This window comes from Oncorhynchus mykiss, chromosome 2 (genome assembly GCF_013265735.2).
Source record: "Oncorhynchus mykiss isolate Arlee chromosome 2, USDA_OmykA_1.1, whole genome shotgun sequence".
NCBI lineage: Eukaryota > Metazoa > Chordata > Actinopteri > Salmoniformes > Salmonidae > Oncorhynchus > Oncorhynchus mykiss.
Window position 1 is genome coordinate 27,712,403 of NC_048566.1, and position 27,808 is coordinate 27,740,210.

Sequence of the window (27,808 nt, forward strand, 5' to 3'; positions counted from 1 at the left end):
GCCCATCCCAGGACTGGGATTGGGCTGCAAACCAAGATCACTCCCTCTCTCGCGTCTACTCTGCTTTCTCTCCAGCTCTCTCCAACACACACACACACACACACACACACACACACACACACACACACACACACACACACACACACACTTCACTTGCCAAGAGATCTACATTGGGAGATAGTACAGAGTTGAAGGTCAGGGCAAAGCTTGTGGAAAAACTCTCCGATAGACCACAAGACACGGCTGTGCTTTTAAAAAGAAAAGTTCATTTCCCTTATGCTGCTTAACATTTGTCATGGTGTGAGTCTACTAATGTGAAATCTCCATTAGGCCTATTCAATATGAGGGCTGCAATAATGCAATAACGACGACAATTTTCAACTTAAGGATTTAAAAAAAGAAAAAAAAAGATTGAGGATTTTAATCCATGTAATATTCATATTTTATATGCCATGGTACAATATGCCAATGCGCACATAAAACGATTATGCAAAGCCAGAGACAAACTGTAACAAAGTGCTGTTATCTGCTGCAGATAAGAAAAATCTACTGTACAACACTAATATTCTGTTTCTAAATGATTGTCGGTTTGATGATAAATTAAAACAAATTGTAGAAATTGAAGAAAATCAATATTGATGAATTGTATTAGAGAAATTCACGGTTATTCTGATAACAATTTGCTAGTGTAAAGATTTTGAGACGGATTTGTAATAGTGTGTGTGTCGGTGGCAGGGAAGTCAGGCGCAGGAGAGTCCACAAAGAGAGTCATTTAATAGACTTAACAAAACTCCAGAACCTAAATGACAAGATAAATAAAAGTGGGTACAAGAACCCGTGGCGCACCAACACATAACACACTAACATACAAACAAACAATCTGACGAGGACATGAGGGGAAACAGAGGGTTAAATACACAACATGTCATTGATGGGATTGGAACCAGGTGTGAAGGAAGACAAGACAAAACCAATGGAAAATGAAAAAAATGGATCCGTGATGGCTAGAAGGTCGGTGACGTCGACCCCCGAACACGGTGGAAGTCGTGACAGGATTACTATCAATATCGATAAACCTCTCTATGTCTCTACTCTCTTCCTAATACCCCCTAAAGTACAGTTACAGTCAACCTCTCTATGTCTCTACTCTCTTCCTAATACCCCCTAAAGTACAGTTACAGTCAACCTCTCTATGTCTCTACTCTCTTCCTAATACCCCCTAAAGTACAGTTACAGTCAACCTCTCTATGTCTCTACTCTCTTCCTAATACCCCCTAAAGTACAGTTACAGTCAACCTCTCTATGTCTCTACTCTCTTCCTAATACCCCCTAAAGTACAGTTACAGTCAACCTCTCTATGTCTCTACTCTCTTCCTAATACCCCCTAAAGTACAGTTACAGTCAACCTCTCTATGTCTACTCTTTTCCTAATACCCCCTAAAGTACAGTTACAGTCAACCTCTCTATGTCTCTACTCTCTTCCTAATACCCCCTAAAGTACAGTTACAGTCAACCTCTCTATGTCTCTACTCTCTTCCTAATATCCCCTAAAGTACAGTTACAGTCAACCTCTCTATGTCTCTACTCTCTTCCTAATATCCCCTAAAGTACAGTTACAGTCAACCTCTCTATGTCTCTACTCTCTTCCTAATACCCCCTAAAGTACAGTTACAGTCAACCTCTCTATGTCTCTACTCTCTTCATAATACCCCCTAAAGTACAGTTACAGTCAACCTCTCTATGTCTCTACTCTCTTCCTAATATCCCCTAAAGTACAGTTACAGTCAACCTCTCTATGTCTCTACTCTCTTCCTAATATCCCCTAAAGTACAGTTACAGTCAACCTCTCCTGCATTGACACACATACAGTAGATGAAATACTACATAACATTGAGGGGGGCTCAGATAACACAACCACTCTCCATAGCCTACAAAGTCAATCCCAGCAGCCTCTCTCTCCATTGGGTAAAGCAGACAATTGATATCAGACAGACAAGCAGGCAGGCAGGCAGGGCTGTTTCTGGGGGTACGTTAAACTCAGAGAGGAGTGGTGTAATTATCCTGCGTCTACGATGTGCTACACTTCACATGTAGCCAGGATGGTAACATAAAATGTGTTTACGAGCGAGCACAACTTCTCTGCTGCATGTGGACTGAAGGAATGGCTGCTTGAATAATTCATAGTTAGAGCCATGGGTATATGCATGGTTTCAAATGGCTGTGAATGACTACACAGGTGGCACACTGCTGAATGTGGCACAACATCCTCCAAAACAACCCTGCCTTTTCACGTCCATTTCTCCATTATATCTACAGATCTTATACAGTGTAAATTGAATCAGTCATATAGTCATTGAAAATCAACACCAAAGATAAACTCTTTATCTAAACTGCTACAGAAATTACATTAAAAGCTGATAATAATAGACTTGTCCTTATTGTTTTACAGTTCCAGGCCCTCCTGCGTCGTTACTGTCATACCTTCACCCGAGAAGGTATTACTAGTATATAACTCTGAGACACTTGAATGAAATACATGGTTTAGGAATTGAATGGGTTGTGTGGAACGGGCTCTAACTATGTATTTTCTTATGGAGAAGACTCCTGCTCGAAAAGCATAGCCCATAGCTGAATATAACAAAACAACTCAAATTGGAATTCCATTATTCTGATTTGGTCCAGCAAACATGTTATTGTTGTCATATTCAAGCGCTGACAACTTGTCTCATTTGGGAGGATAACTGGGGATATTATTGACTCAGGCACTGTGACATGCATTTTTACATTTCAAAATGTCACTCTTCTATATTAAAGACACTTCATTTCTAATAATGGGGTGTTTATTGACAGGGAAAGCCCTTGAGATTAGACATCTACTTTAATTAGTAATGCATTCTGTCTGCAGTCATATAATATAAAACAGTCCAAATCCCTTTGAGAAGAAAGAACATGATACATGAACTACTGTACTGTACACTGCTAAAAATAAGGCTGTAGTTCTACTTAGAACCATTTTGAGGTCCACATACAGTATGAAGCGAGACATGGAACCCTTTTTCCTTCTGTGTAGTATAGCACCGTTTCTTCTAGCTGTATGACTGTAACACAGATGATAGATCATGGAGTGGAGAAAAGGAGAGGAAGGCTTTCTTAATTCTTGACATGAAATATTACCTAGGCCATTCCACAGAGCAAAGTGTTTGGGATGGCGGGAGAGATAGCATCCATCCTCTTAGTATACCAAACAAACAAAACCCTGGTGACCTTTCACCCGACACAGGAAGTACAACTGATAAGTCACTACCAATTTCTTCTTCTTTTTCTCAAATTTTTTTAATAGTGTTTTTCCCTCTTTGGCCCAGGTTTCACCTTGCTGCGCCTGTGCCCTTCTATTACAGGTAGTAATAGCAGCCAACTTCCTTCCCGTAGGCTTCTTTTATATATATATTTTATATATATATATATTTTATATATATATTTGTCACTCAGGAAAGAGAGAAGAGAGAGATGAAAAATTGTATTTTGCCAGCTAAGGGCTTCTATCTCTCCAACAGAATGAAATCCGGTCCAAAACACTGCTGTGCGCATTAGGCAGCTGTGGATTTAAGCCTTGTCCGCCATGATCAAACCAGGATTTATGAAGCATCATAACTCCCGACAACACCCAGCAGCTTATTAATTTTATATATTTCTGTCCATTCCGTGATATTCCCACCCTTGACAGTCACTCAAGATAAGCCAAAAGCCTTTTGACAGGATAGTGTGTATATATATTTTTCACTGTTCTCCTGCTCCTCTCCTTGAGAGGGAGTGCTGCTCAGTGATTTGTCTCTCATTTTTGTCTTCACTTTGCAAACTTACCGTTTGTAAGGGGCCCTTAAATCAGTCATGCACTCCACATGGACACGAGAGGAGAGGGGCCCGTGCAGAAAGAGAAAGAGAGTAAGTTGTGTGTGTGTGTGTGTGAGAGAGAGAGAGAGAGAGAGAGAGAGAGAGAGAGAGAGAGAGAGAGAGAGAGAGAGAGAGAGGGAGGGAGGGAGGGGGGGAGGGGGAGAGAGAGAGAGATGGAGACAGACAGAAAGAGAGAGATGGAGAGATGGAGACAGAGAGAGAGGTGGAGACAGAGGGAGAGATGGAGACAGAGGGAGAGATGGAGACAGAGAGAGAGATGGAGACAGAGAGAGAGATGGAGACAGAAAGCGAGATGAGGGAGACAGAGAGAGAGAGATGGAGACAGAGAGAGAGATGGAGACAGAGAGCGAGAGAGAGATGGAGACAGAGGGAGGGATGGAGACAGAGAGAGAGATGGAGACAGATAAGAGAGATGGAGACAGAGAGAGAGAGAGAGAGAGAGAGAGAGAGAGAGAGAGAGAGAGAGAGAGAGAGAGACAGGGAGAGATGGAGACAGACAGAAAGAGAGAGATGGAGACAGAGGGAGAGATGGAGACAGAGAGAGAGGTGGAGACAAAGGGAGAGATGGAGACAGAGGGAGAGATGGAGACAGAGAGAGAGATGGAGACAGAGAGAGAGATGGAGACAGAAAGCGAGATGAGGGAGACAGAGAGAGAGAGAGATGGAGACAGAGAGAGAGATGGAGACAGAGAGAGAGAGAGAGATGGAGACAGAGGGAGGGATGGAGACAGAGAGAGAGATGGAGACAGATGGAGAGATGGAGACAGAGAGAGAGAGAGAGAGAGAGAGAGAGAGAGAGAGAGAGAGATAGAGATAGAGAGAGAGACAGGGAGAGATGGAGACAGAGAGAGAGATGAGACAGAGGGAGAGATGGAGACAGACATAAAGAGAGAGATGGAGACAGAGGGAGAGATGGAGACAGAGAGAGAGGTGGAGACAGAGGGAGAGATGGAGACAGAGGGAGAGATGGACACAGAGAGAGAGATGGACACAGAGAGAGAGATGGAGACAGAGAGAGAGATGGAGACAGAAAGCGAGATGAGGGAGACAGAGAGAGAGAGATGGAGACAGAGAGAGATGGAGACAGAGAGAGAGAGAGAGAGATGGAGACAGAGGGAGAGATGGAGACAGAGAGAGAGATGGAGACAGATGGAGATGGAGACAGAGAGAGAGAGAGAGAGAGAGAGAGAGATGGAGACAGAGGGAGAGATGGAGACAGAGAGAGAGATGGAGACAGAGGGAGAGATGGAGACAGAGAGAGAGATGGAGACAGAGAGAGAGATGGAGACAGAGGGAGAGATGGAGACAGAGAGAGAGATGGAGACAGAGGGAGAGATGGAGGCAGACAGAGAGAGAGAGAGAGAGAGATGGAGAAGAGGAGAGAGATGGAGACAAAGAGAGAGTGTGTTTGACAGGGTGTGATTGGCCTCCACCACAGTATCACACACACGTGGTAGAATTTAATCAAAACACTCACTAATCACCATTTACAGGCCTTGCTATATAAAGGGCTGTTCTCAGATATGAGAGGGCAACATGCTGATAGTGTTTAATTTAACTAGAGTGTAGGTCGGAGGCTTGATTTAATGTGGCCCACAGGAAAACCAACGAGGGAAAGAGAAATGGTTGTTCTTTATGTAATGATCACATAAGTTCACATCAATAACGCCCAAACTCATTACCAGAAACACTACATGAAAGAGGTAGAGCTGTACTCTCTCTGCAGGGTGAGCTCTGGAGTATCAGGACAGACTGGCTAGACTGTATAGAATGTGGGTAGACTGTATAGACTATGGGTAGACTGCATAGACTGTGGGTAGACTGTATAGACTGTGGGTAGACTATATAGACTGTGGGTAGACTGTATAGACTGTGGCTAGACTGTATAGACTGTGGCTAGACTGTATAGACTGTGGGTAGACTGTATAGACTGTGGGTAGACTGTATAGACTGTGGCTAGACTGTATAGACTGTGGCTAGACTGTATAGACTGTGGGTAGACTGTGGGTAGACTGTATAGGCTGCAGGTAAACAGTATAGACTGTGGGTAGACTGTATAGACTGCGGCTAGACTGTGGCTAGACTGTGGTAGACTGTATAGGCTGTGGGTAGACTGTATAGACTGTGGGTAGACTGTATAGACTGTGGCTAGACTGTATATACTGCAGGTCAAAGGTATAGACTGTGGGTAGACTGTATAGACTGCGGCTAGACTGTGGGTAGACTGTATAGGCGGAGTGACTATATTGCAATGACCAGTGTGGCAATGTGGCATAACATACTACTCTGGAGTGGGTTAATTAGAGACTTAACCGCAGACTGCCTGTAGGCACTAGCTGTCATGTGGTAGCTAGTGGAAATCTTGTACAGCTGGGCTTGGGTGTAATACAGTAGCGCTAGGCTAGCTACTGTAGCTAGCACACACTACAGTACAGGAGGTGGAAGGATGTAATCTTCAGGAGCTGTTGATACAGGGAAACACAGAGGGTTTGGGTCAAAGGGATTAAAATGGTGGAGGTGGATGTGAGGAGGAAGGGGGTTGGAAAGGGGTTGTGGGATAGAGCGGGGAGCACCAGGCGCCGTACCCGACAACAGAGAGGAGGCTGGGAGATTACAGGGTAGACTATGAGGCTGGGGTTGAGGATTCCTTCTCCCTGAGAGCTGGGGGACAGAGAGAGTGACTCCAAATGGCATTGGAACACAGCATTACCAGCCCACTATTCAACAATATGCAGTACCCATGGAGAAGGCTTAGCTTAGCATGGAAGGCCAGGGCATCGACCAGAACCAGGAGGGAGAGCAGGGTGTTAGGAATGATAGGAATGGGAGGTCCACTGTAGTTGCCATGGGCCGGGTGATGTTGTTGAAAAACCTCTGTGGCTGCCCCTACTACAGCAAACCATTGTGGTCTGCAACCACTCTCCTTATTGCTTCCAGTTTGTCTACGGTAAATCCTACAGACTACATGTACAATACTAAATGCGCTCTACATTGTGGACACTGCTGCACCAACGGCAGCAAAACATGTCACTCATTGCCCTAAAAATGTTGATATTCATAACTCCCTGTGTAAAGTCCACTAAGAGAGTTCAGAATCACACTCACCAAATTTGACAACATCTACAGCTCACATTACAGTGTTGGTTGAATAGAAGTGTTCCAAACCCCGGTGGTACTGTAGTAGCTGAAGTGGTACAGGGACAGATGACAGATGTGTTCCACTGACTGCACTGCATGGAGGAACACAACCTAGTGTCTGATAGAGTAAGAGAAGCAGTGTATCAATGTTCTCTCTCTCTCCCTCTTTCTCTCTCTCTCTCTCCCTTCTTTCTTTCTTTCTTTCTCCCGCTTGCTCTCTCCCTCACTCCCTCTCTCACTTTGTCCCTCTCTCTCTCTCTCCCTCCCTCCCTCCCTCTCCCAGGGGCTCAGAGAATGGATGGCCCTGTCTGACCCGGTCGACACACACGTCTTCTCCACTACACTACTGTACCTACAGCACGCCTGTCTGCTCTCTGCTCGCTACACACACACGCACGCACGCAAAGACACACACACACACAGAGGGGCCAAGGGACCCATCTCTGTCACCCAGTGGTACAGAGCGCTACGGAGCACTGCGACCTCCCTTTAGGCAGGCAGAGGTCAACTCAGCTCTGACACTCCAGGAGTTGCATGGGAAGACGGAGTGGGGTAGATGGGGAATGGTGGGGGATGTAGGGGAGATGGGGGAGGGGTACAAGCATGAGCCTCAGCATCACCATACATACTGTACTTCTGCCACAAAACTACCAGCCTCCTCTCTTCATGGAGCTGAGTGACCCACCTCCTACACCTGTATGTCCCCCTGTCCTTACCCATATGGCATTGGGGTTTAAGAGGGGTGGAACGGCTGAGACCCCATGACCAGAGCATCATAAACCCCATAGATAAGCCAGCAATGGAGGAGCAAGCTCTGTGTGCTCCTGCGCGGTGTGCAATGAGAAAAAGTGATACCCTACTGATACCACACTCTAAAGACTGCAGGGATATGTTTTTTCACACAGCCGGATGTGCAATCAATAAAATGGATTAGCTGCAGAGGTATGTATAAAGGTTATCAGAGGTATGTATAAAGGTTATCAGGAAGTTCTCCCCCTCGAACACAGAAGCGACCCCACAAAACTATTTTGTAATGTGTCCGCTTATTTCTTCAGAAAAAAATCTGATATATTTTCTTCCAAACTGTATTTATGAAGAGATATAAAATGTGGAAGGAGACAAATGAAATCCCTGCAATGAACCCTATAATGTAATTATATTGTGACCAGGGTGATAGAGGTGATACTGTATCTTCATTCTAGTGCCCATCAGTGATTTTCTTCCCATCTTCTGCCATGTGCAGGGTGTCCATGCAGTTCGCTATTCTTCCTCGCTCTAACTGTGTGTGTGTGTGTGTGTGTGTGTGTGTGTGTGTGTGTGTGTGTGTGTGTGTGTGTGTGTGTGTGTGTGTGTGTGTGTGTGTGTGTCTAAACACTCATTCACCCCACTGATCTCTCTCTCTGACCCCCTACTGCAGATGAAAAGCACCCCGAAGAAGGCCTCTCTCTCTCCCTCTCCTCCACTCGCTCTCTGCTGCAGCTGAAGGTGGGTGGGGGTTCATCGTGACCAATGGCATCCCACCACAGAGCTTTATCCTAAAGCACATTGACAATGCTTTTCACACCTACTTACGACAGCTGTGCCATGATGGGGGCGGCGAGGCCGAGCGGCCAGGAAGGAGAGGTGAATCATAGACAGTTCTAAAAGCAGGCCTGGACTGAGGCTCTTAAAGACGCATAGAATGGACTCCTTAACTAAGCAACAGTGATCCTCTTAATCAAAACCTCGCAGACAATTATTTTAATGTCCAAGGAATTGTTTTATTTCTGAAAATCACACCCTGTTTCCTCCTGTCCTCAGGACCGGTACCTCTTTCAGGGAGAGCTTTAAAATCCCTGCTGGGCTCACAGACAGACAGCTCCATCTGCTTCCCCCAGATCGATACACAGGCATTTCTCATCATCGATTATACAATTATGCTAAAGCTAAATCAACAGCCCACTCTCCAGAACAAGCCCATTAACCAACCCTGGACAGGAGAGGAGAGTAGGCTAGAAGAGCTGCCTCTTTTTACCCAAGTGCTCTAAAGAGAAGCCTAGTGCTCAGACAGTCCAGGTACTTCACTAGACATGATTATAATGCCACAAGGGTGCAATACATCACTCTTATTAGCCACACCGGAGCACAATGGTATCATAATTAATGGGCACAGCAGGATTGAACGCTGCCCTGACATGGAAAAGTGGGTCTACTTAAGCTTTACAAGGCATTTAAATATGCAGAGTGAATGGCAGAGTGAGTCAAAACCCTCCTGCTACGGAGGGAGGGAGAGCGGCCAGCTAGGCTACACGCTCGTTAGCGTGACACGACACCCTCAGTGGCATTGATACAAGGACGCGCGGCCGTCTGTCTGTGTTGTCCTCTACTGCAACGACAACATAGTGCCTGACTGGGGAGAGTGATGGATGAAACACATACAGCATGCCTCTCCTCTCTTCTGTTTGTCATCAGTGCTGCCCATCACTTTCACTTGTTGTTTTCTTCTGTCTTTTCTGTGTGTCACAATTAGGTTTATGAGAGTTTGCGGAAACATCCTAATTTGGGTGATGTCTTGTCTCGTCTGTGTATTGTGGTTTGTTTGTGGTGGATGTTCAGAGAGTGGGGGCTGTGACAGACAGAGTCTGGTGTCTGGTGTCTGTGTGTGGTGGTGTTGCTGGGGGAGGCCAGCCGCCCGCCAGTCTGCCTCCACCAACAGTGAGGGAACAATGCACATAAAAGGCATTCGGAGGAAGAGTCTGGGCTGACGTCTTTCACTGTCTCTGCTGAATGAAGCAAGAACAAACATGTGTGTGTTGTGTGTGTGTGTGTCTGTGTGTGTGTGCGCGTGTGTGTGTGTGTGTGTGTGTGTGTGCGTGTGTGCGTGTGCGTGCATTTCGGTCTGTGTGCTTACGCATGATGTGTAGGATGCTAAATCTTCTCACATTCTATATAATGAAGTCTGCTGTCCTTAGCACCCCCCTCCCTACCATCACCAGCCTCCAGTTCAGTCTTACAGTACAATACTCTACCCCTGCCTGCCACAGTGACATAGTCAGTTAATATTACACTACAGCCACGGTACAGTCTGAGCACTCCGCTCCCTACCATCACCAGCCTCCAGTCCAGTCTTACAGTACAATACGCTACCCCTGCCTGCCACAGTGACACAGTCAGTTAATATTACACTACAGCCACGGTACAGTCTGAGCACTCCGCTCACTCCAGCCTGACCGTGCAGTTATCGCCTGGCTCAGTGCAATCAATTATTGTTGCCGCGGAATCATTAATAATTTCCTAATGAAAACGATTCTGTTGATCTCTGTTGTATTTTAATTAAACATAATTACTCTGCTGCTCTGAGCTGTGGTGGGGCCTCCTTTAGGGTACAATTTTGTTTTAATACACTGATAATGAAATTTTGACATTGTGTCAGTTGTTTAGTTATTATTCAGTCACACTACTTCCCCATGTTCCCAGATAACAGATAATAACCTCAGCACCTCCTATTTGCCTCAGTCGTTTTAAAGGGGAGGGTTGAAATGAACAATTCAATCTGAACTGTTACAGTACTCTCTCTCCTTTCCCCCAGTCCCAAACACGTTTTACAATATATTTCCCCCTTTCTAAACCAAGACTATATCTTTTTCTGAATTCTCCCTGTTTTGTTTTGGACAGAATATAAAAAAATCAGATCCAATTTCAAAAATACTGTGGAAAGGCAGTTAAGGTTTCAGTTGATGAGAAGTGAATCTAAAAAGATCTAGCCATGTCCCGCAAGTTCGCCATATACCTCCGAGGTCTCTGGCGAAGAGCGTGTGAACAACGGAACGAGTGATGAAAAGGGATCAGATGGCGAGGACTTAGTGAACATGAAGTAACAGAAAGACACAGCAGTGAGTTACAGTCTAATTCTACACCGTATGGGCTTATGCAAAACGCCCTAGTACATTGGTCAATTTCCGCTCCAACAATGGCCGACTTTCTCCAGAGACATATTGGACATGCTGTATCTGAATGTGGTCCGCTTAAGAGGCTTACGTTAGAAAAACGCAGGTGACCTTAGAATAATAGGACATAATATCAAGACAGAGCTCAGGTGAGTTTCTAAGGGCTCAGATATCAGGTGATAATGGTCGAGCACAATAGGAGAGCTCTGAGTTGAATACAGCCATGCTGACTTTACTGTCATACTGGTAATGATGATATACATTTCATGTAATGTGTGGACAGTAGGTACCAAGAAATCTGACGAACTGTAAAACATGCAGAATGATTGGTGGATTCAATGTCCGGTCTTGGAGGCCTACATTATGTTTAGTTGTTTTCTCTGTAAAAGGCAAGAAATAAGAATAAAAAAATAAATACATTCAAAGCAGTGTTATATGATGGCGGTAGTGTATTTCATGACATTGTGGATAGGAGTGACCCTGAAATTATATTTCTATATATTGTCCCATTTCTTCTTTCTGTTTCTATTTGTTTTAATTACTGAACGCCACTCTTTCGATTCAATAGTGGAATAATGAAAACTCCCCAAAAATGATGCAATTAAATAATACGCATTCCTTTCTAAATTAATAAAACACTTCCATATTGTTAATCAAATGTACAAATTCTCCACTGATATCCTCCCTCTCTGACTTGCTCTCCCTCTTTCCCTGTCCCTGTCGCTCCCTCTCTATCTCTCGACCAATTCTCCACCAATTCCCTCCCTCCCTCCCTCTGCGTTACTGTAACGTGTAATTACTCCACAGACTCGCTGCCTGTTTCTAGAAAACGTCAGTGGTTCAAAGAAACTGTCCATGTGTGGCGCGGAGCATTGTGGAGGTTCCAGGTGGATTTCTCGATAATGAGTTGGTGCAGCAGTCAAGTTGAGAGTTTTAGTAATGGCTGACTGCTGTGCTCTGTGCTGAGGCACTACAGTATACTGGCTGCCTGCATGGGAGGCTAATGTAAAACAAACAGCACTGTATGCTTACTGTTTCTGGTGCTACTGATAGAAAGACAGCCTGGTAAAAACACATATGTTTATTCCACTTTTTATATGATCACGTCTTCAAGGGGGAATTGGTAGACATTATTCATTTTAAAGTAATATATATTTAACACAAACTATGGCCGTATGAAACATAGACATAATAACCTACAGTATATAGTCGTAGTTGATAGGGTAAACTCTCAGTAGAAATGTAGGTTTAGATATGTCTCATTATACAGGGTGTTGTTTGTCAATATCAACAACACAAAATGATAGAGACAGTGAGTGGCAAATCATTTAAAAAAAATGGACATTCAGTAGAACCAGGACACAGGACAGAATAAAACAAAATCCCATGTCTAATAGTATATATGTGGTAACCGTGGTAGTGTGTTTTCTGCTGGACGCCCGGGGCAGCCCAATGGGGATTCCACCAAACTCACATAGTTCTTGTTCACAGTGAACTAGCATGTATTATACATTACACACCGTTGGACTGCATCAGTCCATTGGGAATCATTTCTCTCTTTTTCTCTGTCCCATAGAATGTCAATGGTTGAAGATCGTGAACATTCAGTGGTAGCCATAGCACACTGACAATGGATTTTACTTTCAGATCATCAACAATAAACTACGATATGGGAGGGTGAAACACAGTGCCAACTCTAGTTGAGGCACTCCTCAAGAAAGCCAAGATGATTGGAACACGAGCCAAGTAGCCATATTCAGTGAGAACCAATGAACATGCAGTATATTGAGATGTCCACTGATTACCATAAGTCAACTGCCTTTTTCAGCGCAAAACAGACAAACAGACAAACAGCAACACTTGGGAAGAGATGTAAACACTGAGGCCCTATGGCTCTGTGTGTCTGTGTGTCTGCTTCATGCAGAGAGGGAGTCATCACTGAGTCATTCTGTACTGTCTGGTGTCTGCATGGGGCCATAGAAATACAATAACTAGAATGATTCTCTCTGGGGCCATAGAAATAGAATAAGTAAATAGATGTTGTACAATGACAACAGATATTCTCTCTGGGGCCATAGCAATACAATAACTAAATAGATTCTATACAATAACTAGACAGATTCTGTCTGGGGCCACACACATACAATAATTAGACAGATTATGTCTGGGGCCACAGACATTGAAACTAGACAGATTCTGTCTGGGGCCACAGACATAGAAACTAGACAGATTCTGTCTGGGGCCACACACATACAATAACTAGACAGATTCTGTCTGGGGCCCCATACATAGAATAACTAGACAGATTCTGTCTGGGCCCACATACATAGAAACTAGACAGATTTTGTCTGGGGCCACATACATACAATAACTAGACAGATTCTGTCTGGGGCCCCATACATAGAATAACTAGACAGATTCTGTCTGGGGCCACATACATAGAAACTAGACAGATTCTGTCTGGGGCCACATGCATACAATAACTAGACAGATTCTGTCTGGGGCCACATACATACAATAACTAGACAGATTATATCTGGGGCCACATACATAGAATAACTAGACAGAGTCTGTCTGGGGCCATAGAAATAGAAAAACTGGATGGATGCTGATTCTGTCTCGGCCTACAGATTTAGAGCTGCAATTTATGTCTCAAAATGACTACACACAGTAAGGTGACAAATATTATACAATTATTTCCAAATTGAAATTAATTCTATTTTTCTGCATTTTATCCCTCTGTGTCGTCTATTATGGCTTGGCAGGCGTGTGATTGTGGAGAAAGGTTTAGCAGCTCTACACTAATACAACACAAACGGCTCTCACTGGGGGACTCCTCTTTTTGGTCCGACTTTCACATCACTTCCTTTTCTAATTGAATAAGGGTCAACTAGATGCTATGAACAAGGGGATATGAAGGACAATGCTACAGAGGTGATCACAGATCCATAACGTCCGTCTGTGTGAGATGATGGCAGTACTGCAACTACATCTGGGATGTGTTCTATAATGACTGTGGAGACGGCGAGGGGGAATGACAGACTTAACAAAATGAGACCAAATCCTGTTATTACTCCCTTTTTTGTTTCATATATTCAGTCTCCTGGCAAAAAGATTAGGAGATTTTTAAAGAAGTGCATAATCTCCTTTAACAGCTTATCATAAACTTGAATGATTTGGTGATAAAGAGCACAAAGTTAAGTAGCCGGTTAAGAGGATAACTCCCCAGTGCAGTCTAGTGATTAGTAGATGAGAATTGGGAGACCGAAAGAAAATCCGGGCTGCAAATCCCAGTTCCCGCTCTGATTCACTTTGAGGGGAAGAACCTCCATTTCAGCTCCTTCGTGAGTCTAGTCACAGGGTAATCATTTTGAAAACGGGATAAATAGAAACCACTTCTTGCATCCCTTTTGAATTCAAACATCTTTATTTACTTATTTATGTGCCTGTGTGTCTCTGGATACACCCGTCAAGACCCAATTATGGGCTGCAGCAGCCAGTCAGCAGCACAGTGCTTTCATAAAGACTGAAGTCTGAAGACGCTACTGTCAGTGTGCCGTATTAGCATTTTACAATCAGTAACCTGAAGCCCAATCATGAACTATGGACGGGCAGCCATTTTGAGCTTGCCTAATAAGGGCATTCTAGCTGTATCAGACAGCAACTAAATCCCTCATTTTTATTTCACTGTGATTCGAGACTACCAACCTCTACAGTCACACCCAGTAACCCCACATTACATAAAATTACATTGTGATTTGTGAACAGAGAGGAATTCACTCAGACTGTGTACAAAAAGCAAAGGAATATATTTACCTTGTGAAATCGAAAACCACTGACTTTGTGTCTTGTATGTTGTTTTCCCACTCCTAATCAAGACTTTTGAGTTGATACACTAAATGACTTCAGAGGGATATAAAAAAATATAGATATATTTCGAGTGAAAGACAACGAGACAGACATACAGCAGAACTTAAGTGGGGGAATTGTCTGTCAGACCGTGTGTTTGGCTGCTGTGGTGTTGCTAGGGAGATAACAGACTGTATACAACAGTCTGGAGATTGAGCTTACCTTTGCTGTACACCACACAGTTATTTTTGTTGTCTTCTGCTCCTTGCCAAGTCACATCCAGCAGCCACCTGGGGCCCGCGCTGAGCACCACCGGTACACAGCTCTTCATCTTCTGGACAGGGACAGATAACAAACACTAATCATTTGCTTATTTTGGTGATTAAACAAACAATAATTAATAATAGCCACCAAGTTATGCTTCCTCTTCTTCTCTGCAAGACATAAACAGGGTTATTCTATAAGCTAGTAGGTCCTCTTCTTCTCCCCGCAATGAGAAGATTTGGGAATTGAGATGGTTGGGAGGGGGGCGGGGGGCAGAGGGATAGGATCAAGGTGGTGGGGGCAGTTGGGGTAGGAGAGTGGTTGGAGTGGGGGGGCATACAGTGCTGCTAACGCCTGGTCCCTATGATCCCAATGATACAGTATCAGATCTCCCAGATTAAGAAGATCTTGGATGCCCAGAATGCCGATGACTTTTAGAGTGAAGGAGGCGAGTGTTCAGGAGTGAACTTTAGGCACATTGTGCTGCGCTATCGCTGGGATCTCACTATTTCCTGAAACAGCCAGGGAAGAATTTAAAGAATCAGTATCTATTTCAAAGGGCGATTGAGGCGACGTCTTATAATATGCCGGCAAATTATTCTGAATGTGTAACATCATTTTTCTTCTGGGCTCGGGTCAAGTGTTGGTGCTTTAAGTTATTTGTATGGAAGGAAAACAGGGAGATAGATACTGTGGCCCCAGCTAAATGTATTCACAACCAGACATGGAGAGGGCTCGGTCAGATTGGAAAGGCCTTTCTATTTATTTTCATATGATTTTCTATTCTATTTTATTTTTTAAATGGCTTTTTTTTATATATTTTTTTTTACAAAGGGTAATGAAAGCCAAGAGTACATCTTCAGTGCTCATGGGGAGGGTAGAATCATCTTTCTTGGGCAGCCGTTACAGTAGCCTATTGCTAGCAGGCAAAATGTCAGTATTTCAAGGCCATTACTTTTTAACCCCCAGGCCCTCCTTCATTAGGGTGTTACAGAAATAGTTTAGCTAAGAGAAAATGGTCTGGGGTGCAATCTCTTCTCGACACTTCATTTATTTTTCCATTTGAAACAGGCTGCCATGAGACACCATCCATCTGCCTAATGCAACAGCAGAGCACAAGTCGTCACTATGTGTTTCAGACATTTCTTTGGAAAGGCAGCAACAACCAACCCTTCAAGGATAAATGCAATGGCCACTTTCACACGTTAAAGGTCTGAATTGGCACAGATACACACAAAAGATTGATTTATTACGCATGCAGGTGAAGGAGTGTTTAGACACACCCACACACACACAGAAATATTTTGTTAGTAGTGACTGAGGATTAGAGGGCTCTCTCTCTTTCTGAGAAAACAGAAATACTGTCGGCTACATTCAATATCTAAAGTGCAGACAGCATATGGGCTCTGATCTCAGTCAGTCTGTCACACAAATGAAACAATACGTATAAAATGAAAAGAAAACCTCAACTCTAGTTCTTACATAGCAGCTCGAAGCAATGGTGGACTTGTGCCAGTCAGACGGATCAAACACCTAGAGAACAGCACATTGTGTCTGTTGATTTTCTCATTCCTTAATATTTAGGTATCTTATCCCACCCTGGCAGAGGAACAGAGAGAGACCTCTGTCATTTAAGCCGTCCTCTATTTCACATCTCAAATTAGCCTGACAATAAAGTCGTATATCTTCAGCGAACCTGTAAATCTTACAACCCTGTCAAAAGGAGCAAAGGAGACGGATCTGATTGTTGCTACGACGACTATCTAAAATGAGAATCGGATTAACCCTTTGTCAGATCTCCAGACTGGGGGCCATCTCTCTTATTTAGCTGTGTGAGGCTTCTTCTTCCCCTCTTCCTGTCTGTCTAGTCTCTAAGGCCTTCTGGGAATTCACTATATTACACTGCCTCTCACCAGGGAGAGAGTAATAATAATATATGGGTATAGTTTTCAACATTAGAAATACTGTAAGAAAGAAAACATATTTACTGGATTACATTTCCTTTATTATTGTATTTGAATTTGAATTACTTACATTTTTGAATTTTTTTTTTCTCAATGTGATTTCTTAATATAACGATTCATTGTCAAAATCATCATAACATAATTTATTCATAAAACTAAACATAACCAATTGTAAATTAATAAATTAACTATATAGCTGTATTTTTTATTTTGCTGAAATTTAAATGAGCCATTCATATAAATGTACTACTCGAAATAATGACTATGTTGGGGCTCTGAAGTATTTCAGACAAAGGAATGCAGAGAAGCTGTATTCTGGGTATAACACACAATGATGTCACCAAGGGGAGGAGCATTTTAGCCTTAAATGAACGCCCTCTTCCTATACAGTAAATACAGTACATTTTGTCGTCAAAGCTTCAGACAAAAAAAAGTGGAGTAAGAGGGATGTATACAAAATAAAAACATACCCCTTTCTCTAACTACCAATCACAACTAAGGAATGTGACGTACAACAGTGACTGTCCTGTTCCACTTCCTCATGAATAAATGTATTCAGAGCAGCAAATAATACTGACCCCCTATTGGATATTACAACATCAACACCACCGGCTTTAAAATCCAAAGCCAGATACAATACGTTTTCATCCAGACTAATATTAAGACTAGCTATTCCACAGTGTCTACGGATCAGAGGACTTCCACTTTTTATTGACAGTGATTAAGAGAGTGTTTCACCATTCACAGAAATTAAAATAGGTGGATGTATTAATTCAATCAGAATTAAACAATGGTCATGTTCAAATTTGAAAATGTATGACAATTAACTCTGTCCCTAAATGTTTTTTCTTCAATAAAATAAAATAGGGACATTTGAAGTAGCTACAGTAAATTAGATGGAAAATAAATTAGACAAAATGTGTCACTTTATAAAGTAAAGTCATGGATAAGTGTTGAAAACCATCCACCCTTCCTCCTCATGGTGTGTTGTGGTTTATCCACCCTGTTCCCTCACTCCAGTGGTTTCAATACTCTCCCAGGGTTTTTTTCTGAGCCCTGTTACCGTACAACCAACGTGTAAAAGATACAGTTACCAAAACAGTGTAGTCAGCGAGGAAGTGATTACAAAATGATGCTCCAAAGTCGCTATAAAATGAAAATCAATATTTCCACAAGTTGCTGCAACATAAAAGATAACCTTCATTGATTTTTCTAGACTTAGGCCTCTGTGATAAAATCTAATATAAATTTTCAGCCACACGGATTTGGATCAGAGCGAAGAGCAGGGGCTGTGCGATAAGTTCCATTGCACATCTCTCATAGTTGGATTTTTTCCTCCTTCCTTCCAAAGGCAGAGCCCTAGCTATTTATAATTGGCACTGTGTGAGGAAAAGCTTCTATCAGGAATCTGTTCTAATTTTTATTACTGAGAAGCTAAAGCCTGTTCCAGATAATTTGGAATTTTCAGGGGAATTGTGATGGAGTTGATGGCAGCGCCGGACTGACTCCAGACAGGAGCTAACCTGTAATAGCCTCTGTGGCTGGGCTGATTAAATGTTGCCATAGATGAAAGACCTGCCATCACCGCAATAAATTAACCAATCACACAAATCCCAAGTCGCTACTAATCCCTCCTTGATACCATGATCCTCAGATCAGCTGAAGGAGGTGAGGAAGAAAGTGGCTTGTGACACTCAGCTTCCTCCTAACTCACTGGTTTCCTGTGTAAACAAGCTAATGATATCACCACTGACCATTTCACCACCACTGGGCAACTCTTAACCCGCTTCACGGTCAGGCCAGGGGAAATCGATATCAATCCTTGGTGGGAATGATTCTTTCCTCATCTTTTTCCCTTCGTTTTTTTTCTACCAAGGTCACAAATGTAGTACTGTATCAGTCCTGATCCCCAACTGTAGAGAAATCAAACCCAGTTTTAGTGTGAGCATCTTTACAGTATTTTCAACTTGTTGTTTTGCTTAAAAGGTCCACTGTAAAAACACGTAGAGTATGAAAGACTAAATGTGTTCTTAATCATAATACAAATGCAAATATTTATTTATAGCATTTTACTTCAAAAATACAAATTTCATTTTTTTTTTTCAATAATATTTATTCAGTTTCTTAAATGAAACTAGTCCTTAAGTCCAGTACAAATATTGTTTTTCTTTTCTTCAGTGAAAAACACTGTAAATAGTAGAAGAAGCAGCAGGTTCCTTTCCTTGAGTTTATCTCTCTGTGTTTTTCACTCCCACACACAGCGCTTGGCCCAAGCGTTCATATTTTTAACAACATGCCACTAATAGTTTTGATGTGTCATGTCCATATAAGGGGTTAGCCCTTTATATGAAAAAAAGAAGGGCAGAAAAGCTTATGGATGTGTTATGTCAGGTTTCTATATGATATGTTACTGCGGTGGAGGTATATAGGGATAAAGGATTTGCACCTGTTTACAGCATACTACAGCACACACCTTGATAACGTCCATTGCAATTAGTTGTTCACCACGATGAAACAAATTGCATGTGGTCAACTGGAAATTTCATTAGAGGAGATTTTCCTCTAGCCCTCGTTATCTCATTCCCGTATTAATATTTCTTTAGCCTCAAGGACGGATGACTTGCCAGGGTCTTTCTGTCGAATAAATGGCCAAAACACTTTCTCTTTCAATCCATCTCCAAATTTCTATGCATGTATAGAAAGCTTATATTCAGAATATGGATATTTATGTATATTTTCCTTTAATTTAACCCTAAAAAAAGATGATTATCTGTCAACATCCCAAATGAACTGGGAAATGCTTCCAATGCATCCCTTTCTCAGGTCTCATTTCAAGCCATTCTCTCCATCTTTTAACGGTAGTATAGTTACATCTGCCCCAATAAAAATATACAGTACCTTCATGTAGCTTTCTTTTTCTCTCTCTCTCTCTACAGCAGCATCTGCTATTGGGAGACTAAATAACAGAAATATGCAAAAATTCGACACTAATTCCCTTTAGAGATAGATCTTGGCTGCTGCCCTGTCATAAATCAGAGCATTTCGATATGAAATGAGGCAAGCTGCTCTAATCATTTCTGCATTTCAAATTGGATCACTGGCTCAATCGCTTGGCTTTTAAACTGCTTGCCTAAGAGCAAATGTGAGGTGGGAGATAATTCAGCAGAAATCTTCTCCCTCCCTGCGCTCACTCTGTGCTGCAGTTAGTTTACTGCTTGAGTGCAAAAGAATGCTTTTTTCTTTTCTACCACCCCCCTTCCCCACATCTTTCTCTTTTCAACTTTGTTAAATTGACTTTTCCTTTTAAATCGATTAAATTGAGAGTCACTGCTGTTCCTGCAATCTTTAAAAGGACACCAATCACTCTGCCTTTAGTTGTTGTTGCTATAATGGCAGCTACCCATTGCTGTGCCTTTAGTTTGTAGATCATGGCAGCCATGGGAAATATACATACAGTATTTGACCATTTAAGTGACATCCTATCTGTTCTTACTTATTTTAATGTATCTATCTGTTCCTAATTGTAACCACATATGAACAATAAGTGACCTTGGGTCTTAAATACCACATTGAGTGTATGTTGATTGATCATTACAATACGACATACCTAAAGCCACATATGGAGTAAGACAGGGAGGCAGAGAAAGACAGTCAGAAAAAAGGAGTGAGTGAGGGAAAGCAATGAGTTTCAAGCCTCTTCCAATTCTCCCAAACCTCCAGGCAGTAAGAGCTGCTCCAACTCCAAACTCATCCAGTGCAGTGAAAGATCTACCAGCCCTCCAGACAAGTCCTCTCTCTCTCTCTCTCTCTCTCTCTCTCTCTCTCTCTCTCTCTCTCTCTCTCTCTCTCTCTCTCTCTCTCTCTCTGTCTCTCTCTGTCTCTCTCTCTAATATCTTATGATCATCTCCTCCTTAATGCAACAGACAGACTACGGGCCTTTGACATGTTCTGGTCTATTGTCCCTGTTCACCAACCAGTTGTTTGGCTGAAGTGGACGTTTCATTCAAATTCATGTTAATCCATGAAGTGCAAGTTGCAGATACAGAATATAATGTGTAGCCTATGTATCATTTTTTGAAGTAGGGAAGAAAGAAAGAGAAAGTAGAATTTGTAATGCACGCTTCACTACTTAATAATGACTAGGAGGTACACATCCTGTACATGCACGTCTTCCTACTGTTTGGCTTCGGTCAGAGAAATAACATTGAACGCCTCAGTTCTCACTATTTGAATTCAATTGGGGACTTGTTTGATCTTTGCATGTAACTTAGGGCTCGGCTCCTGGAGCCATGAGAAACTATGTGAGCACATAATAGAGAAGCGACAGCCAGCGATGTGTTCACCTGTATGGTACATTACTGTTCCCCCAGGGTCACTGAACCAGCCAGGTGGCTCATACTCCGGACAGCTCCACTTTAAATACACAGAAATAAACACACGGAGGGGCCATTCTTCAAAGAAGACATGAAGAGACAAAGTCTATCAGCCATTAAGGTCACAAGCTATCCCTCCACACATAAACACAGACCTAGGAGCAGTCAGAAGTCAGTGAAGACAAACAATCACATTCAAGGCAAGATGATGCTTGAATAAAGCCTGGATAAACCTCACTTCCCCTTTAAGGTACAGCCTTGGATTTTAATGCGTTCCTTTGAACTCTTATTTCTTCTCTGTGAAGTCAGAAATCACCATGCAATGAAAAAAGCATCTACGTGGCATTATATTTAAGGAAGCTGTTTTGCACAACCCTCTTGGCCGTCCCTGAACCGTGGAAAAATCCTTACCTACTGATATTTGCATAATCATTTGATTGTATACCTATGACACAGAAACAGTTTGATTCTCGCGTGCACTTTAGAGAAACGGGGGTCTTAATAAATCCCCTTTAAAGACTGGCCATATTTACACTGAGGTAAGTAAATAAGATAAAGATGGTGAACTTGCCCCCACTAAATGTATTAGACGTGAACTCCCTTATCACAGTCTCAGCACGCGGACTGTTAAAAGATGGGGTTTCAGGACGGGAAATGGTCTTTGTTACCCAATTAGTTTCCTGACGACCCTATGGTGTAATATTCCTGTTTTGACAGCCTCATAAACACACACACACACACACAAACACACACACACACTGCTATGTGCTGGACCACCAGGCCTGTGAAGCCGACACTGTCCAGGCCTCCTCTCCTCTGGTCTTATCTGGGTTCTTTATCTCAAAGCCTCCGCTGATAGAAGACCCATGTGACCACCGACCAAATCAGCATTCTTCACGGAATACTTTCATTTTCTGCTGTTCATCCATCTGGAGTCATTTGACAGGGTTTTGTCTTTGGGCTTTGGTGGCCCCCGAGCCAGGCTAGCAAGGCTGGGGGGCTGGAGTACTGGGGGGCTGGATTGGGGCTGGAGGCCGGCAGCAGGGACTCGCCTTCGCTGGAGGAGGTGAAGCAAGCAAAGCCTCCACTGTGTTCCTCGACTCCTCCACCAGCGCAACCAAGAGCAAAAAGAACGCAGCAGCCCAGCCTAGGCCAACCCCACGTAGAGACTTAGTCTGCGTCCTAAATGGCACCCTATTCATTCCCTATATAGTGCACTACTTTTCACCAGGGCCCATGTTGTGCACTATATAGGGAATAAAGTGCAATTTCAGAGTGGGTCTTAGAGTGGCCTGGTTTACGTGTGGGGAGATGTGATGTGGTGGCAGCATGCTATAAATAATGGATGTCATCAGTGGCATGGCATCAAAGAGTCCTGAAAACATCAAGCAGCCTACATGTTATGATGCTTTCTTAAAGATATATTACTTAGGCATTTTTGCTTTATTCAGACAGATTAGAAACGGCAGGGAAGACAGATTAAGAGGAGACAAAGTGGGAAGACGGGGATTGAACCCCTGTCTCCAGGGTTGCATACATGTACCTACTGTAGACCAGCATACCATGGGGCCTGCACGTAATGATGCATTCTAGTGGGATGAGCAACATATTTGTCTAGGACTGAAAGTTCTTCACAATACTGATAACATAATGATAAGGATGAAGATGAAGCACTGTAACATATGTTTTAGGTAATTATAGACGAGACAGAGTATGTGTGTGTGTGTGTGTGTGTGTGTGTGTGTGTGTGTGTGTGTGTGTGTTGACTGCTGAAGGGAATGATGGTCAGTACTCTAAAACTTTAACCAGCACCATAAATAACTTTAGTCCCCACTGTAATGTAGAATACCATCAGGAGTTTGCAAATGGAAACAATCACAGATTATCTGGAGCACTTCTCAGGGAAGTTGTTTCAACATATCACAAGTACTGCCATGACAGAGACAGATGGCAAAGCAGCTGGCACCACTCAACTTCTTTTCACTTTTCTGTTTTCCCTCCAACTGCAATGGATGTGTATGTGTGTGTGTATGTGTTGTGTATGTTAATGGATATATACTCTTTCGTTTGACATAGACGCTCACATTGACTTTTCTAAGTTACACACTATGACTTTTTTCAAAGGTTTAGGAATGTCAATGAATGTTTCCGCTAGATTGGGTACTTGTTGGGTTCTGATGTGTTGTAGACACAGTGTACCTCGCTTCAAATGATTTAGATCAAGTTACAATTTCACACATTTCCTTCTTTTACAGGATGCAATATATCTTGGCGAATGAATCAAATGGTCCTGAACGTTCATGTTTATAGCACGTGTCCAATTATGTTTATCGAGGATTATGTTTATTGTTATGTTTATGTTTATTGAGGAGCATAAGCATTCTACACTTCTGTACTTAATGTTATACACAGACTGCACAAAACATTAAGAACACCTTCCTAATATTGAGTTGCACCCCCTATTGCCCTCAGAACATCCTCAATTTGTCGACACTACAAGGTGTTGAAAGCGTTGCACAGGGATACTGGCCCATGTTGACTCCAGTGCTTGAAACAGTTGGGTCAAGGAGCTGGATGTCATTTGGGTGGTGGATCATTCTTGATACACACGGGAAACTGTTGAGCATGAAAAATCCAGCAGCATTGCAGTTCTTGACACACTCAAACCGGTGCGCCTGGCAACTACTACCATACCCCGTTCAAAGGCACTTAAATGTTCTGTCTTGTCCATTCACATTCTGAATTGCACACACACAATCCATGTCTATATTGTCTCAAGGCTTAAAAATCCTTCTTTAACCTGTCTCCTCCCCTTCATCTACACTGATTGAAGTAGATTTAACAAGTGACGTAGATTTAACACCTGGTCAGTTTATGCCATGGAAAGAGCTGTTCCTAATGTTTTGTACACTCAGTGTATGTTCTCTCAGTGTATGTTCTCTCTCTCAATTGGCATATCTATTTGAAGCCCCAACTCAACATAAAAAGCGTCCGTTCTCACTGTAACATTTAGTGTACAGATCCATTCCCTGTATGTATAGTGAGATTGAGCAAACTATGTAGCCATCACAGCAGGGCTGCAAGGCACAAAGCAAGTCAGTGAATTCTGCCTTCCTTATCTGGGGACCAGCCATATCTGTTTGTGGTGATGTAAGGACAGGAGAATGTCAGGTTCACTTGTAGATCAAGTCAACCATGCATTATCTCAAACAGTGGAGCTCAGCCCCAACAGCCCCAACCCCAGTAGCACTGAGCAGCACTGAGCCCTTCACAGCTAATACACCACGGCATGGCGGCATGGCCACAGGATGGATCCCAGCAGAGCACAGAGAGAGGAGCCATAGAAAGGAGCTTAGAAAGACACCAAACAATGGCCCCGGGGCCTGGACACCACCCCCTGACACAGGTCATAACCCTAGTCTCCATTCGACTCACAAGTATGCCTAACCAAGCGTTGTTGTCAGATCTTTGTCATCGAGCTGATGGTTTAGACTGAGAGAGGGATGAATTCAGAGGACTATGTGTTTTCTTTATCAAAATAATGTGGTATAACGTGAACTCTTTAATGTATGTGCTGGTCAATAACAGTGTTGATAGAAATGTGGGGCGCAGTGAATGTCAGAGAGACCGCCAGATAATTACCATTTTACCCATCTGAAGAGACCCCAGTCTTAATATTGGTTTAAGCCCAAGAAATAATTGATGCATGCAATCACAAATTGGTTCCCAGCCTAAAATTTGGGGCCATTATTTCATTAGATGGAGCCACATTCTTTGTGCCAAAATTATTTGTGTGTCCAACATAGAAATTCAAATCCGGTTAGTGCAGATAATTGTCTGGTTTTACCAACCACATCCAAGAGGGTATTACTTTCAGACAGAAAGGATAGGTTGACTTTATATACAAAATACAAGAAATCAAATACATTGTTGTTTTTTGGTTACTTCTTAGTGTGCTGTACGGTGCTGTGGCAGTCAGTGTGTTGCCAGTAAGCAGTAGCAGAGAGGTGGTATACTGTAACTACTATCTCATGGGGTGTCTTCTTGCATATGTAATTGGATGTTGTACTGTAAATAATTGCCTGGGCATGTGCCAGTGTGATGATGATGATGATTTGTGTGCTTGCATGTGTGTTCATGCTTACGTGTGAGTGTGTGTGTGCGTTTGTGTGCACGCGAGTACATGTGTGTGGGCGCACACCCGCATGCGCGCGGACGTCTGTGTGCGCGTCTGCCCCATCCGTACTCCACTCTCAAGTCCCACTGATTCTCCTTTCCAGCCATGTTGAATCCTCTTTCCTTATCAGGCAAGCCCAGGCCTGCATCAGGCTCTCCTTGCTATGACAGAGGCTACAACAATAGGCCTGCGATACCGCTGCTTAGCGCTGCGTTTCGAAGGGGAAACCTGCCACGGGCGCAGATTAACAACAACACACACACACACAAAAAATAGATTGCAGCCTCCAAAACAAAACATTTTTCAGAATGCCTTCTCTTGATTAATGAAGCAATGACAAGAAGAAAAATATAATTTCGGAGCAGAAAAATCCGCGCCACCACTTGTTCAAGTTTAGGGGGTAGCTAACAATAAACATATTGACGGGAGAGGGTGGGAACCGGGAGGAGATAAATGTCTGAGTGATGGCTTGAATAATTTTTGGGTGCTTTTTTTGGAGCATGGACGGCAGGACCTCATTTCTCACCTTGTTCTAAATGACACTATAAAACCCCTCCTGGGCCAGACAGACACCACCTCTCTCCCAGCTGCAAATTAGGACAGTATCTTGTCATTTCCCCTTTTGTCTCCACTCTCTAGGTAAGACTCTCTGTTCACAACCAAAAGTCTACTCTTCTCAGAAAACACACACAATACTACATACGATAAAGAATACTGTAGCAGCTAGCCTCAATCACTTGGTTGCAGTATATAATACACATATTTCTCACAAAATCCATGACAGAAATGTAGATTGAAACTAAAAAAATGTCTTAATATCTTAATGTGAACACACATTATTGTTAAGAACATGACACAGGATTTGTCTCTGCCCTTTGCTTCACATGCGACAACATTTCCACTGCCAGCTGCTTCCCTGAAGTGGCTTCCTGTCTCTCCACTCAGAAACACATCAAACCGGAGCAAATATTACAGACAATATAGCCTACAATATACAAAAACATTGTCTCTTTCCTTCTGATATATAAGGAACAACAATAACAAATGTAGTGTTCCCAGGATATGACCAATAATGATATAAATTCACCTCCCTCCTGTTGTAGAAACATACCATGTTTTCTGTCTGTTTTAGGGGTTGCCCTCAATACGTACACTGTCCTAAATATCTTTGTATCACTACCGACTGAGGTCTAAAGTAAAAAGATCAGCAGTCACTGAAACCAGGCCTTACAATAGACCTTTATAATGAGCATTATGAGCATAGAGCAGGAGGCTCCAGCCTCAGTAACACGCATCTAGAACAGACAGGCCTCCAAATCCGCAGCTTATTATTAGCCTGAATCAATTATCAACACCTAGAGACAGAACCCAGCTAACCACAACACTGGGGCCTACTCTGGCCCAGCCGTGGGCCTTTTTTCACATCCTGTCCCGCTTTGTGTAATTACTACTTTTAAGACACCTGCTACTCAATAGCTTCGACACAGACATGTCATTAAGCCCTCGATTGCAGACATTTATGTCTCAGTGTCACTATTCATTTGGGTTAATTTGGGAGTGTTGGCTGGTTGGGCCGTGCGTGTCTGGGCTGGGCTGGCTGAATGTGCTTGTCGCTCACCTGGTTGTGTGGCGGGGCTGGCTGGTGTAATTGGAGCTTAATAGTCTGATTGATCAGGGGAAGAAGTGAGAGAAGTGAAGGATGAGGCTGAGCGCTGGCAGCTCCATCAGTCAGAGAGGAGAACATTGCCCAACCCTGGGAAGAACAGAACACAACCAAACAGGGTACTGACAAGCTGGGGTTGCAGCTTTGGGCAGCTCACTTTCTATTTCTGTCTGGGCTCTCGCTCAATGATTTCTCTCTCTCTCTCTCTCTCTCTCTCTGGTCTCTCTCTCTGGGCCCTCTCCCTCCCCCTCTCTCTCTCTGGGCCCTCAGCCTTTCTCTCTGGGCCCTCTGCCTCTGCCTCTCCCTCTCTCTTTCTCTCTCTCTCTCATTCTCTCTTTGCCCTCTGCCTCTCCCTCTCTCTCTATGTGACCTCTCCCTCTCTCTCTCTCTTCTCTCCCTTCACACACTATACAATACTCCAACCCAAGGCAATTACTTTGTTTACACTTCAGTCCCTGAGTCCTTCTGGGATAAATTACTTTAATGAAAGAACATTATATTTCTATGGTTGATACAATGCACAGAGAACCTGAAATCAGTTC

The 27,808-nt window shown here is 43.0% G+C and overlaps 1 protein-coding gene across 2 annotated transcripts in view; it reads right to left on the reverse strand.

Annotated features, from left to right (window-relative positions):
- Nucleotides 1-27,808, reverse strand: part of LOC110485644 (zinc finger protein ZFPM2-like) — a 146,806-nt gene that overhangs the window by 34,095 nt on the left and 84,903 nt on the right. For both annotated transcript variants that reach the window (XM_036944138.1, XM_036944134.1), the window contains one exon: nt 15,048-15,159. In XM_036944138.1, the coding sequence (XP_036800033.1) occupies nt 15,048-15,159 (112 nt within the window). The remainder of the gene's footprint in view (nt 1-15,047; nt 15,160-27,808) is intronic.